Raw genomic sequence first — 15,390 nt, forward strand, 5'->3', positions numbered from 1 at the left:
TGGACCAAGTCCTCTGCTATCACACTGGCATGCAACCAAAAGCAAAGCAATTCAGTGTCTGCAGGTTTTGCTCTTGTAAGTCCATTGTTCAAAAATAAGAATACTCGTTTGCAGCTGAATGGAAGCCTATTTGTGACATCGACAGAGGCTCTACAGTAAGTCAAATATGTGTTTCAGTAAAAAGAGTCAAATTTGTTTTAACAAAGGGATGACATAGATTTATTGGTAATGAAACGTTTTCATGCAAGAAACATTTTTTTGTAAATGGCGGTGCTTTGTGTTGTGGAAAAGAGCTGAGTTAATTGCAGTGAAGCAAGTTTCAAAGACAATTGATTGTTATGTGTATTGGCTATCACCCTTCAGTCTATAGGCACTGAGGGAGATAAAAGTGACGCTGCAATCAGTTACTCACGAAATAAACAAAATAAGATGGCTGATTGCAGCTCTGGTTATCAGATATTTGAAAGGAAGTCCCTTTGTGTGTCTCACTATCTTGCCCTTGTCTCTCTCGTGTGCATTCACTGCAAATAAACCCAACTCTAGATTGAAGGGTCTGAAATAGCTGTTCTTTACAGCCCATGAGGCGCACAAGGACCTTGCCACAACAGCCAGAAGATATCAAGATGGCCTCTCTGTAAGCCAGGCAGCACAGACATGAAGTGTTGTAATTGGGGACAGGGTCGAGGTTACCTCTGTTTTGCCTTTGCTCTGACAGGACCTCCTGGTTTCCTCGTCCGGTGCCCATTCTGTTGCCTAGGAAACAAAAAGAAAAAAAGAAAAAACCCAATGATGACAAAAAGGCCGAAAAGCAGTCAGCTGAGTCCTTCAGACACTACAAAACAGTTACGCAACAGCTGACTGTTGCTAATACTGTAGGCACGCACAAAAAGATGCATGAAAAGACTTTAACCTCATTGCTGTTTGTTTATTGTGTAAACATGGCGACCGGCTTGCCAGCCAAGAGCTTATTCGAGAGTAGCGGGCATGGTACCCAACGAGGCAGTTGAAGGGCTGAGGACGGCATTAGCATGTAAATGGCTTTCTCTCCATCTTCTTCTTCCCCTTTCTATCTCTCGCTTGGAAAGTCTGCAGCACTCGCCTCCGCTGCCCCCCCCCACTGCTTTCACTCCTACCAGCCAATTATATTCCTGTTGATGGTTCTGTCTTGGACTTAATTATGGATGCAGGCAGCAGCACTGCACGACCGCACTGCAAAAACACTAATGCATGTGCATACACACATGCTGCTTGGCCACCAGAGCCGCACTGGCTCTTGTTAAGAGGGTTGAGAGATGTCCCTCTCTTGGCATGAACTGTATACGTGCAAGGTGCCAGGGGACCCCCTGTTGGGTGTCATTGGCCTCATTTTACTCATCGTTCTCCATCTCTCTTCTCTGATCTCACTGAAGTAGGAAGGTTGCCTAAATGTCTAAAAGTAATAAAGGCTGCAATTATTTAACATCAATCTGTCTGATCCTCCATCTTTCTGTCTGTCTGTCTTTATTTATTTCTCTCCTCTTCCAAAGGGATTATTGTAATGCACAAGAGGACCCACTATAGATAATTATCTCGGTCTTATGAATCGCCTTCCCAGGACAAACAGCCAGTGGGACAAAGTTGTAACCCAACATTCAGTGGATCTCGCCAACTAAGGCCAACCAAGAGTCAACACTAAACTGGGTCAGCATTCCAGGAGCCAAATGGAAACCTCAAACAAACCGTAAACTTCAGGGGAAACAACTAAGGCTGATTCACTATGTGGCTCATCATCAACGCCTATACGCAGTCTTGAACAATTTAATTTTTTAGGTTTGAATTTGTCCTGCAGTAACATAACTCGTGCTTTTTTGGATCCTCATTTTGCTTTAATTAAAACTCAGTAGAAGGGACTAAACACTGTTTAGCCCAAAGATTCAGTGTCTGCTGGGAAAACATAGTTTTGCATTAATCACATTTATTTTTAGATCCGCGGTATAGAAAACAGCACTTTAGGAATTTAAATGGAAATAAAACAGTAGAAGCACATTTAATGAGAAACGTAAGAGAACTGCCAAAATCTTTCTTGGGAAAAAATGTTGATTTAAAATGTTCTGAGTGCTCCTTTCTTTTTAAAGTATATAAATAGATACAGTATCTTATTTCAGACATACACACTATATTGACTATGCTTGAAGTGGAAGTTCATGATTTTGGATGATTAGCCTCTGCATACATTTTTGCTAATGAGTGAAAAACACCAGACTGAACAGTACTATCCACAGCCTAATGAGCTAGTCAAACATCTGCACATTGTCCAGGGATTTCTTTTATTGTTTTTATATTAAGCGGATATTGATGGACATTCATGAGTGTGTGATCTGTTTATGCTGCCAAAACACTGCAGAGGAAAATAATCATCCACATTTATGATTCTGTTTGATTGTTTGAGAAAAATTAAAGCTCCACTAATCAAAGAACTCACCCAGTGTACACTACAGTACCCACTCAGCAATGGCAGACAGAAAAAGTGAGAAAATACCTGGTGAACAAGGTGGAACATCAGCTAAAAAGCCAGACATTTTTCTCAGGAGAAGAAGAAGAAGAAGGTAGCGGAGCTAGTTGATAGATTAAACTTGTGCCATATCCGGTCGGCAAAACTCTGAACACAGCTTCCTTTTTTAAGAATGACTTCAGTGCCGTTCTTTGTTCTTTTCTAAAGAAAAGCTTAACTCCAAGTCTACCAGATTCGCGGCCAAAGCCAATTCGAAAGACCGCTGTTCGCCAGCAGCAGCAGCCATAAGCCCGCCCACCAACTCTAAACACGATGTCATTGGCCCGGCCAGAGTTTGGTTTTTCCAGCTTGCAAGCAAACGGAGAGTTGTTAGACTGACCCTGGCTGCAAATTATATTTGCTGCCGCTAGGGTGGTCTTGATTTCTAGGCTTGTATTTCTGTTTTTGTCTCCACCAACTCCTGAAGGAAATATCTGACTCTTTACCTGCTTTGTTCATAATGTTTGCTACTTTTCTTGCTACAGCTGGAAACCAGGTTGATGGGAGCCATAAGAGTGAAATAAAAAAGTAAAGCCTGAAACCAAAAGCACTGAAAGACGCAAAAACACTTACAGAGCTGAGAGGAACTGCAGAGTCCAATTAAATTCTGTGTCATTTGATTTCTTGTTAATGTAAAAATATTGATTAGGGCAGCTTCAACCAAGCTAAACTAAACTAAGCATAAAAAACCATATGTAAGCGCAAGCTTAAGCAGAGATTGAGACAAATTCATTAGCGTTTTAAAGCTATGTTTAGCTCCTGCAGCCGATAGAGTACCGGTAAATGGGCTCTGGCCCATATGGATAGTTACAGCTCATCTCCCCGTCTCCCACAGCAGCTCCCTTCAATTAACCCGTATCAGACTGCACTGGGGAGAGAGACAGCAACAGTGGAAAGCTATATAAAGTAAACTGTGATTAAAATGAAACTTGAGCCCCAGGCACTGAACATGAAGTAGGCGAAGAAATAAAAATAAAAGTGGCTAATGTGCTCCGCGGGAGCTCGACTGTCTAGCCATGCTGCTCGTGTGGCCGCCAAACACTACGCAGGCACTCGACAAACTCAAATCCACTTCCCATGAGCACAGCGAACAGCGTGGCACCTTTCATTCAGAGAGCAGCTTCGCCCCCTCTACGGCAGTCCATCACTCGGCTTGTTGAAATGAAAACACTGCTCCTCCACAGCCCCTGCCTGTCAGCCCCTGACAGCCTGGGGACCGATGGGGTGACGTCATTGTAAACACACCCACACACACACACACACAAACACACACAGGGTGATGGATGCCTTTGTGATGAATCATGGATTGAGGCATTAGCATCTTTTCGGCAGGGCCCCGTCTCCAAGCATCCCCATCGGCTTAACCCGCTGACCTTCACCAGAATGTGCCCCCCTTCTCCCCCCCTCTCTCTGTCCATCTCTTCTTCTTCACACCACTTTGGAACAAAGCCACACTCACACAGAGCCTGTGAGAATACCAACTCCACCTCAACATCCTCTCCCTCAAATACCTTCCCTCTGTACCAAACGCTGAATGGCCGGACTGCCATCAACAGGGTGAATAAAAGCTGTATAATGTGTGGGCAGTATGCAGTGCTCATTATTTCACTAATAAAAGTTCTCCTTAACCACAATCCAACATAGAGAAAGGTAAGAGATAGAGAGGGAAAACCATATTTTCACACATTCCAGGTTGATATTGAGGTTCTCATTTGCTGTATAATTAATCATTTGTAATGTAGAAGAACCAGTCAATGTGCAGGTGCACGCAATGTTGCAGTCAGAGGTATGCAAAAAATGCAACAAAATGATTATTTAGTTAAATAATTGAAAAAATGCTATAGTTAAGATTTGGTGAGGTTTAGGCACAATAACTACTATGTTAAAGAATAGTTTGACATTTTGGGAAATAGGGTTATTTGTTTTCTTGCTGAGACTTAGACAAAAAGATTGATACCACTTTCATGTCTGTATAGTAAATATAAAGCTACCATCAGCAGCCGGGTTAGCTTAGCTTACCACAAAGACGGCAGGAAAAAGCTACAGTCAGTCTGTCCAAAATTAACAAAATCCATTTACACTTAAAGCTCTAAGGACCATGTTAAAAACTGTTTAATCCGTACAAAAACTCAAGTGACGAAATGACCAATCACTATTTTACAGCAGGTTAGTCTTTATGCTACGTTACTGTAACCTGCTATTGGTTTCATATTTACCAATAGGTGATAACAATCTTCATATCTAATTTTCGGCAAGAAAGCGAATAAGAATATTTCCTTAAGTGTTAAACTATTCATTTAAGATTAGGGAAAGACTTGTCATGGTTAAAATAAACCCATGTCAGTTGGTAGAGCAGGCGCACATATATAAAGGTTTACTCCTCGACGCAGCAGCCGTGGGTTTGACTCCGACCTGCGGCCCTTTGCTGCCTGTCATTCCCCCTCTCGCTCCCCTTTCATGTCTTCATCTGTCTGTTTATGTCTTCATCTGTCTGTGAAAATAAAGGCCTAAAAATGCCCCAAAAAGAAATCTTAAAAATAAATAAATAAATAAAATAAACCCATGTCGACTGTTGAAAGGAAATGGATACCAAACAATGGTCTCCCATGTCAAAGTCACACACTTCGTCAACCCCAACCTCTTAACCTAGCCACCATGTCCAACAGACCTGGTCTATATCCCATTCCAGCTCTGACACTGCTGGAGATGAATAACCAATTTAGCCGATTTGCAAAGTGGAGCATCACACCCAGCTGTATTTTTCTGCCAAAACATCTTGCAACTGTGAAGAGTGACATCCACTTTTAGTGATTTTGTAGTGTTTGTTGGATCATTTCTCCTTCGAAGTCCTTGAAGCAGGTGACGGAATGCATATCATATGCAATATTCAGAAAATACAGATACAAGATAAAGCTAAGACAGTGTGCTGCGCAAAGCCACAAACTATCTGTACCATCAATCATGGGTGAGCTGCAAAAGTGTATTAAAAAATGCTTGTAAAACACACAAAAAGTCAGCAAACACCTCTAAACATAATTGGAAATGTGTCTGAACAACGGCTGCTTAAAGATGATCTGCTTCTGAAACACTTGCAGTGTACATTTAAGCCATGACAGAGATGTGATGGAGCCATAGTGCACCTAGAAGGTGACACATCCAGTGGGCATGAGGGGTAAAAGTTTTTCTGGCACTATAACAACATTAATACTTCCGCCTTCGCTTTTGAGAGAGTCCTAATTTGCACGGCCTCTAGAAGTCTTTGTCAGGTAAACATCAACATAGGTGGAGGATTAAGGCATTTGAACAAACAACCAATACTGTTTACCAGGTAAGGACAGTCCGAGTACAAATATTAGTATAAATGTATGGGTTTTATTAACCAAACAAAAGATTAATATGGAGGAAACAAGAAAAAAACACTCAACATGTAATTTACATCAGTGTTCCTGATGCACGAAATACCAGATAATTAAAAGTCAGTCAGATACAGCCATTTTTCATGCTCCAATACAGCCCAAGGCCACATACCCTGTTTATTATTTGTGCCTGTAGCCTCAGATGCCTGTTAGAGTTAATTTCCATCTATTAGCAAGGCCATCAACCATGTGCTCTCCCTGCTATCAATTCCCCCTCCAAACCAGAGCCGGACACCCCATTTCTCCCAATTCTGCTGCTCCTTAAGACACAATAAGAATATCTTGCCCCCCGGCAAAACATGAATCTTTTATAGGCAAATAAAATAGCAGAAAATGCAATTAGTAGCAGGAAAGAGGATTCATCACTTTTACTGCAGAAAGATGGTGGCTAGGCTCAAAAATGATTTCTATTTTTACGAGAAACAAAAAGAAAGGAGAAAAAAGAGACATGTAGAGCGGGAAACACTAATGAAGTAAAGAGTTTGCGAGCAGCGGAGGCTGCAAATGTGGTCGTTCCTGAAATGTGCCACTGTGTTGATAAGGCCGCCTCTCACTGACACACAGCTAAAATGATGTGTGACAAGTAATTATAAATCATGAATATTGTAAATAAGCGTGTCAGGGGAGTAATGGTTGTTTGAATAAGAGCTGTCTGGTACTTGTTATAGTCAAGATAGATTTGTATACCAACGATTGGACATAACTGGTGTGATTACTCAAGAAAAGTGTGGCAAATCTTAAAAATGTTATGCAATTTCTTTAACAAACAGCCTTAACAGTTAAAGGTCTGATTAATACCCTAGTAACAGTTAAGCTATTACTTGATAAGTAAAGCTAACATAATGTATTTAAATGCACTAGAATAGCATTTAAAAATATTCCGGGTAAAATGCCCATGGCATATTCTAATAACTGTCTACACATTGAAAGGGAATGCTTTTTTCAGGTAGCACATTTAAGAGGAAAATGTCCTTTAAGATCTTTAAATGTTACCTCACCATTGAGACAGGGCTGGAACGCCACCACCTCACTGAGATCAGTTATCTTTAATATCTCTTCTCATCAAGGTGTCTTCACTTCAAAGCATCAAACTCTAATATACTGTGGATTCTTCCCTCTCATTTCCAACCCTTCACTCCTCAATATAATTCCCCTTTCGTTGTTCCCTCCATCTACGTAATCTGCTATTTTAAGCAACAACCCACACCCAACACAGTATACACACTCACACCTTGACAATATGGCCAATTTTGGCACAAATTCGTGCTCAGGAGGTGCAGAGGAGAAACACTCAGCACTCCCGCATCGACACAGGATTAAAAACCAATGATTGTTTGCACAAGTGGGACACCAGTGATGCTTTATGTGCTTGTCTAACCCACTTGTCAAAAACTGTTGACATCCGATGGTTCTGTAAACCCCAGATTATATTGTTAATTATTACCATCATGACAATATCTGTTTCAATGCTGACTACAGGTATGCAATAGGATCTAAACTGGTGTCAAATGCAAAAGGCCTTGGTGACCTTCAACTTAGACAATTTTACTCTCTCCGTCTCCTTAAGAAAGTTAAACAACTTTCTTTGGTAAAGAACTTTGAGTGTTGAAGGTACAGAACTCTAAATCAATATGAAATTGAATTGGTGAAATATGTGGTCTTGCAAATTAGCCTTAGAAATGTCGTCAATATTTGTCAATTGCTCACATCTTGTTTCAATATCAACATTTTATTTTCTTTATTAACGGTTTCAGATGCTGGGTTTTAAATACAAAGTTTGACAGTGTTTCACACAGTAAAATAGGTCCAAATAGGGAACACAGCGCTCAAGTGGGCAGCTCCTTAGTCATTAATTAGTGATGACAGAAGGTGACTTCCTAACTTCTGTGAAGTCTTTAAAAAGTGCACGACTATTAGAGTAGAAACATATTATACAATATTTTTGGCGTATTCAAAGCATATTTGTGTACAGCACTTTCAGTCAGACCTGCATACAAAGCAAACTGGGCTGGTAATGCAGGAGGCGGCACACCAGCTAAGTGGGAATTTTGTGGAACAGATGAGTTTAATTGATTGTGAAATGGCAGCGATATACCGGTATATTTGTTACCTATACGCATTTTATCGTTACAGCTGTTGGGGCACACATTTAATTAACAGCTGGTCTGCTTCGTTAACTCGTTCCCCGGTGCGCATTTATAGAGCGTATTCAAGAGGATGTAGTGTTATTTTGGGGGGGTTGTTAAGTCAATGTACGTATTGATACCTGTGTTAATCTGTCAGAGTTGAGCACACACTTTTTTTTTTTTCATTTGTGGTTGTTGGATTGAACTCTGTAGTATTCTAATTTCTTTTGACACACGCACTGTCTTTGATACTTGTGATGTGAAAATGCATGAGAACCAAGCATTCAACACTATATGAACTGGTCATTCACTGGCAAAATGCAAATAAATAAATTGCTAAATACACAGATACATAATTACATAAATAAAACACACACACACACACACACACACACACACACAAGGGCTGACTGATGAAAATATCTAATTGCAGTTACTGACTGATATTGCGATTGCGATATGATTCACGATATTGGAGCGAATTATCATTTTGTATCAATATTCTAATTTTGATTAAAAAAATAAAATAAAAATAAAAGATTATAGTGTGATATTTGCGAGAATCTGTACCAAACAAAGATTTTTTCTTAAGTCTGTAGGATAAAATTCTTAGGCTGGGACGTGCAGCAGCCCCACAATACTTAATTCAGAATGGTTTGACACATATTTTGCCAAATATTGCGCCCCCACTGCGATTTGGATATTGCACTAGTCCATATTGTGACTTGGATAAAATTGCAATTAATCTAACACACACACACACACACACACACACACACACACAGTCTTGTAGCTCATGGACACACCCACATTCTCTCCTTTGTGTCTCATTCTCTTTCTCACACATACACACACGTCACCCACCAGCTTCTCTGCTCATAACTCTGCCTGTCAAACTTCACACTCCAACAGACTGAATCAGTGCAGCATGCGGTCACGGACCTACACCTTCATCTACACACTGCTGCAGACATGAAGGGAAGCAGTCTGAGGGAGTGTTCAGAGTGTGTGTGTGTGTGTGTGTGTGTGTTGTGTGTGTGTGTGTGTGTGTGTGTGTGGTGTATGTGTGTATCTGCACAACATGCACACACAAAACCATTTTAAAAGTTCTGACTAAACGTTCACATTGTTGAGAAATACAGTGGGCGCAGTGACCAAAAGACAAGACAGACAGCAGGAGAAATAAACAGCCAACAGCAGACAGCCCATCTTCCAAGTGTGAAAATCAGCATTTAGACAAATATTTCACTACGTATCCAGTGTGAGTCCAGGTCAACAAATATGCCTGACTGCCCCCCTGAAAATGATTCAATTGCACACTAAGGATGGGTATTGTAAAAACACTGCAATATATGATATGGTACCGACAGAGCTGGGAATTGAACATAATTTTGACATGAGATGTTTGGGTAGATCTCTAAAATGTACTCATCTATATCACAGCAAAATTTAGGTTAAGTTCTTGTTCGCACACTTGTGTTGAAAAAAACACTAAACACTGATGGACCGAGATGTTTGGTTTAATGAAAATAAAGGGTAGAAAACCTCAAACAAAAGTACTGTTTGGATATCACTACTGGAAGGTATCTAAGTAGCACCAATATTTAATATTTTTACACTTTACTTGAAGGTATCTACATAAGAGTGACATGACACTGTCATGAACGTGTCATAAACATTATAAACGTTTATGACATAAGGCTTCTTTTAGTAAGTGTCATTCGGTTTTTCAATTCAATTCAATTCAATTTTATTTATAGTATCAAATCATAACATAAGTTATCTCGAGACACTTTACAGATAGAGTAGGTCTAGACCACACTCTATAATTTACAAAGCCCCAACAATTCCAACAATTCCAGTAATTCCCTCAAGAGCAAGCAGTGCGACAGTGGCGAGGAAAAACTCCCTCTTGGGAAGAAACCTCGGACAGACCCAGGCTCTTGGTAAGCGGTGTCTGACGAGCCGGTTGGGGGTGTGATGAACAGTGGCGATGTGTTTTTGTCATGACAAGTTATGGTTAGGGTTCATGTGTCATGACTGTGTCATGGCATTGTCATGTGTTCATGACAGTGTCATGTCACTCTTATGTAGATACCTTCAAGTAAAGTGTTACCATATTTTCTAACAATACCCATCACTCAAAGCTCAGGTAGGGGCAGCAGTGGAGAGGAACATGCAGACAGGCAGAATCAAAGGGACTAAAGGTCAATGAACAGTATTACACAACAGTGGCTACTTGCTTTTTTGGATATTCTCTACATGGAACAGTTGGCTGCAAAATTACATGGTGCAAAACAAAAGAACTTTATTGCTTTAGTTGATGCCGCAGAAAGTGTAAAAACATTACTTTAACGTGCTATCTGTCTGCAAGTTCTGTGGGTTGGAGGGGTGTCTCATGTCTTCGTTGTTGTTTGTATGTATGTTATGAATTAATAAAAAATTGTAAAAAAACAAACAAACCAAAAAAAAACAGTCTTACAGACAGGCAGTGGGTCTAAATAAAGATATACGAATAATATGCATACATGCGGGAATGGTTGGAACACCAACACAGACAATGCAGCAAATAGGTATAAGAAAGTATGCAGTAAATAGAATCTGGAGCTTAATGAGAGAAAGAGGCACAGGAGAGGAGCAGGCTCAGGTGACTGGCAAAGGGTGGGAGACTCTGAGGGCATCTGGTGGACAGGTGGGGAATGACAGTTTTTCATATCATAAATTAAGCCACATTTCACAAATACATCACTGTTTAATGTTGTCCTATCAGCCCTACAAGATATTTGACTACATAAATAAATACAAATAATAATAAAATAATGTTTACACAACTATGATTAAATGAAGAAATATCTGGTCAAACACATGCCAATACTTTTAGTAATTGACATTTGTTGAAACTTGGTGCTATAAACAGTGTGTTCCTTATTGAAAAAGTAGCAACACATGTTTAAAAAATCCTCTAGTAATTACCTAAGAGGTAAATATTGTTTCCTTTAGAAATATAGAAGGAATAAAATGTACTCCTCTGAGTGATGATTTTTAAGATAATTAATATGTAACATATCTGTTCAATAGTCACCGTAGTGGGCATTTAAAAAAAAAACTGACTCAAGCAATCACAACTGGGAACAATAAGCTGTTTTCTCCTCCTGTGATGTAAAAATGTTGAATACATTGTATGGTTCAGTGCTAACAGCCTGTACTGTATGTGCTGCCCACTTACCCTGCTGCTGCCTCCCACTCACTGTAATTCCACATTAAGGAGGCTGACAGGTGAAAGCAGACAGTCTCTTCATGACCAGCCAACCAACACAGCGGATTATTCCTTCTCCTCCCCAAACACTCCCACCCACGTACAGAGAAAAATATAGGTAATACAGATGAACATGGTTTTAAAGTATATAGTGTATACATAGGGTACATCATGTTTTAACCAATGTTCTTTATTGGAAAGGAACTATTATAACTAGTGATGCACCGAAATGAAAATTCTGGGCTAAAAACCAAAAATTCAGGATGCACTGGGCCGAAAACCGAAACAGACTTATTTTTTAAACCCATTTTTAAATAGTTTTTTTTTTATATTTGTATTATTATACTTATACTTCATGATTTCATGAATTTAATGAATCTGAATTGAAAAACTACAAACCAATAAAATGATCACACTTTTATTGAAACTCTATTTCTAACTCTATTAAATATATTCTTCTTCATTCAGTTTTGTAACAATCAAATGTAACAGATTTTTTGATGTACTCAGCATATTGAATTGGATGTTGTGTTTTCATGTGGCGTTTCAAACCTGACGTGGAAAAGTTCTTCGGCACCGTACCCCCTCTTGAAATGTCTGCCGAACAAACACTGACAACACAATGTCCTTATCAGAAACTTTGAAGTAATTCCACACCGCTGACATGATCGGCCTTTGCTGGGTAGCACCGTGATAACGGCTAGATCAACTGAGAGGGAAATCTGAGCACTGAGGGGCGGAGAGGCATATATTTCCGGCTCATATTTTCGGCCGTTTTCAGCAACCGAAATTTCGGCACATCCCTAATTATAACTGATTATTTTGAATATAAAAACACAGATAAAAATAAATAAAAAAATGGACACAAATTTCATTTACTAAATACCAGCACAAATGCTCTGTAGTTTAACCCTTAAACAATATTATTACATTGAGGGACACTGGTGCATAATCAGCTCCATAATGACGCTCCAAGCCGTTTTAGACCATGTGTGGTCAAACATTATCTACAGATTTTGAGGCTTGTCAATCAGCCAACAATGTGATTTCACCCATTTAGTGCATAGTGTTTTCCTTTTCCACAACCCAAAGACCACAGGCTGACAACACTAGAGCACAGCAAAACAAACATTTGTGGTGCCAGTAGGCCATTTCTGTTTGTTATTATAATCAAATATATTCTCTATTTCAAGCGTGAGACTTTTTAAAGGTCCCATGACATGGTGCTCTTTGGATGCTTTTATATAGACCTTAGTGGTCTCCTAATACTGTATCTGAAGTCTCTTTCCCGAAATTCAGCCTTGGTGCAGAATTACAGCCACTAGAGCCAGTCCCACAATGAGCTTTCCTTAGGATGTGCCATTTCTGTGTCTGTAGCTAGGAGAGAGGGGCAAGGTGGACGGTGGGGGTGTGGCCTTGACCAACTGCCACTTTGCTCGTTTGAAAGCCATGATGTCTCTCTATCATGGGCGGGGCCAAATTCTCTGGGCGGGCAAAGCAGAGAAAGGGGAGGTAACCTTGCTCCTTATGACCTCATAAGGAGAAGATTCCAGATCGGCCCATCTGAGCTTTCATTTTCTCAAAGGCAGAGCAGGATACCCAGGGCTCGGTTTACACCTATCGCCATTTCTATCTACTGGGGGGCCATAGGCAGGCTGGGGGAACTCATATTAATGTTAAAAAACCTCATAAAGTGAAATTTTCATGCCATGGGACCTTTAAACAGATTCAGTGTAATGAAAATGTGATCATGTTTATTTGTCTTTCCATTTTTGTTTCAATTACTACTTTAGTAGTCTTTTCTACTCAGGAACATATATCCATTAGTTGTACATTTGTAATTTGCAGTGATGCGTTCAGGTGCAACCTTTAACAGAAGATATGAGGCAACCTATCTGTCGGTCTGGTTTAGGGTTATGCTTTGATCTCTGTGTTTCCGTCCTGTGATATGTCTCCATTTGCAGCTTTTGTTTCATTCTGTTTTTCCAATTTGTATTTTGTGTATGCATGTACATAATATAGACCAATTAATCCTGGATTTATTTTGGGATTTATAATATTTAAAAGTTTAAAACATCTGCTAACAATCTATAATCATAGCATTTTTAAACAAACATTGTTATTAAGGATCTCTTAAATTTGTTTATGAAAGAATCAAGGTTAAAATAATGAATTAATGAGCGGTACAATTGCTGCAATCAAATAATAAACTTGTCCATGCTCTGAGATAAACTAATCTTGGCCTGGCTGATTTATTAGTCAAGTTCTAGTGACCTTTACAAATCTGTGACCTTATGTATTTTGTATACATCTTTGCAAGCATGCCATGTACATATTACTTTATGACAGAATAGAATCAAACCAAATTTTTCTGTTTTGGGACATAAATCCATGCAGAAACCAAAAACAATGAGGAGCCTCATGTACAGAAGCAGGTACCATTGCACACACTCTCTGTATGCCATTAGAGATGTTTTTTTTTCCGCCACAGCCAGCTGGCCAAGCTGCAGCACATTACAGGATGACAAGCAGCCTCCTCTTGCTCTCCGCTCTGTAGCTCACAGATTATCCCTCCACTCTGACAAAGACCACATCAATAATTAAATCTCCGGCCAAATTGCAGCACAGAAATTAATGAAGAGTGTGAATGAAATCAGCTGTGAGTCATCAAACTCGGGGCAAGAGAGAGGAGCTTGATACTGTGGGCGAATCAAGGGTATGAATATGTGAGGGGGTCAGCTTAATGTCCGCCCCGTGGCCTTTCATTCATTTAGATCCTCTGCTTTCTCCATGAATCCACTCTGCCCTTCAGCACTGCACTGTAGCTGTATGTGCCATGCATAATGTAGATCAAATCATAGATACACATGAAACATACTGCACTGTACTTCACACTAATACTACCTGCATGAGAAAAGGTCAGTGTGTCTTCAGCATAACCAAAGACCTATTCCATCCGTCCCAAAGGAATCTTCTATCTCCAACTAAAACACCTACGATAACAGATGCATTTATTTTTCTTCTGGTCCACTGGGAGGCTCCCAACAATCTCTGTTGGTCTGGGAGTTTGTGCGAGCCATTTCCTGTTTAAAAGGAGCAAACAGTGACACTTGACCTCAGCTCTCCTCTCCTGACCTTCAGGCACTGCAGGGAAACGATGCACGCTGGGACCAAACAACAGCAAACAGTCAAACCAGCTGTTCGACCCAACACTAACTGTTCCCCTGACGGACCTACTGGTTCTACTTCAGCCGGAAATACTTCACGTTACTGTCAGGTTTCAGTGCAAAGTAGGATTTCAACTGAAAAATTTAGTTTCAGTTAATTAACAATTACATTGAGCTAATTAACAGATAATTTGATTCAGATAAGTAGGTTCAAGATTCATTTTAATGTAAGTTAGTGAGTGTATGTTATAATTATCCAGAATGATGGCTAAAGCACTGTGAAAATAAAAACAGTATTAACAGAACTTTTTTTCAAAGAAGGAGAATCCGTAATGCGTAGACACACATCATTCTGAAATGAGTGTAATGAAATCTATTCTGTTTATGCATTATATCACACAACACGCACACAACTTTAATTAATAATAATTAATTAATAGGGTAATTTGCTATTATTATTATTTTTTAATTATCAATTACTCTGGTGATTATTTTGTTGATTTATCATTATTTACTAAATGCTCAGAAAACATCAGAAAATAATAAAAAATGTCCACCACTGTTTCCTAGAGCTTACGGTAACATCTTTAAATTGCTTGTTTTGTCCAACCAAAAGCCCCAAAACCCAAAGAGACTCAGTCAATTATAATGTAAGACAAAGAAAAGCAGAGTCAGTGCATTCACTAGACTAATGACGTATATAAATAGCCAAGAGGTAATAGACAAGTTAAATTACTGACCATATAATATATCAAAATGTAAAACTGCACAGAGAAGACTCAGTAAGAGAAACAAAAGAAAATGTATCTTATTACTTTTCCCTCTGCTTTTCCGAAGGTTAAAACCACAGATTACAGAGGAACACCACAGTGTAGTTTAGCTTGAGTACCACTGT

The 15,390-nt window shown here is 39.5% G+C and overlaps 1 protein-coding gene across 7 annotated transcripts in view; it reads right to left on the reverse strand.

Moving 5' to 3' along the window:
• sema5ba (sema domain, seven thrombospondin repeats (type 1 and type 1-like), transmembrane domain (TM) and short cytoplasmic domain, (semaphorin) 5Ba) overlaps window positions 1-15,390 on the reverse strand; it is a 192,876-nt gene that overhangs the window by 65,486 nt on the left and 112,000 nt on the right. For all 7 annotated transcript variants that reach the window (XM_039817943.1, XM_039817944.1, XM_039817941.1 and 4 more), the window contains one exon: window positions 691-753. In XM_039817943.1, coding sequence (XP_039673877.1) covers window positions 691-753 — 63 coding nt within the window. The remainder of the gene's footprint in view (window positions 1-690; window positions 754-15,390) is intronic.

This window comes from Perca fluviatilis, chromosome 12 (genome assembly GCF_010015445.1).
Source record: "Perca fluviatilis chromosome 12, GENO_Pfluv_1.0, whole genome shotgun sequence".
In the NCBI taxonomy this organism is placed as follows: domain Eukaryota; kingdom Metazoa; phylum Chordata; class Actinopteri; order Perciformes; family Percidae; genus Perca; species Perca fluviatilis.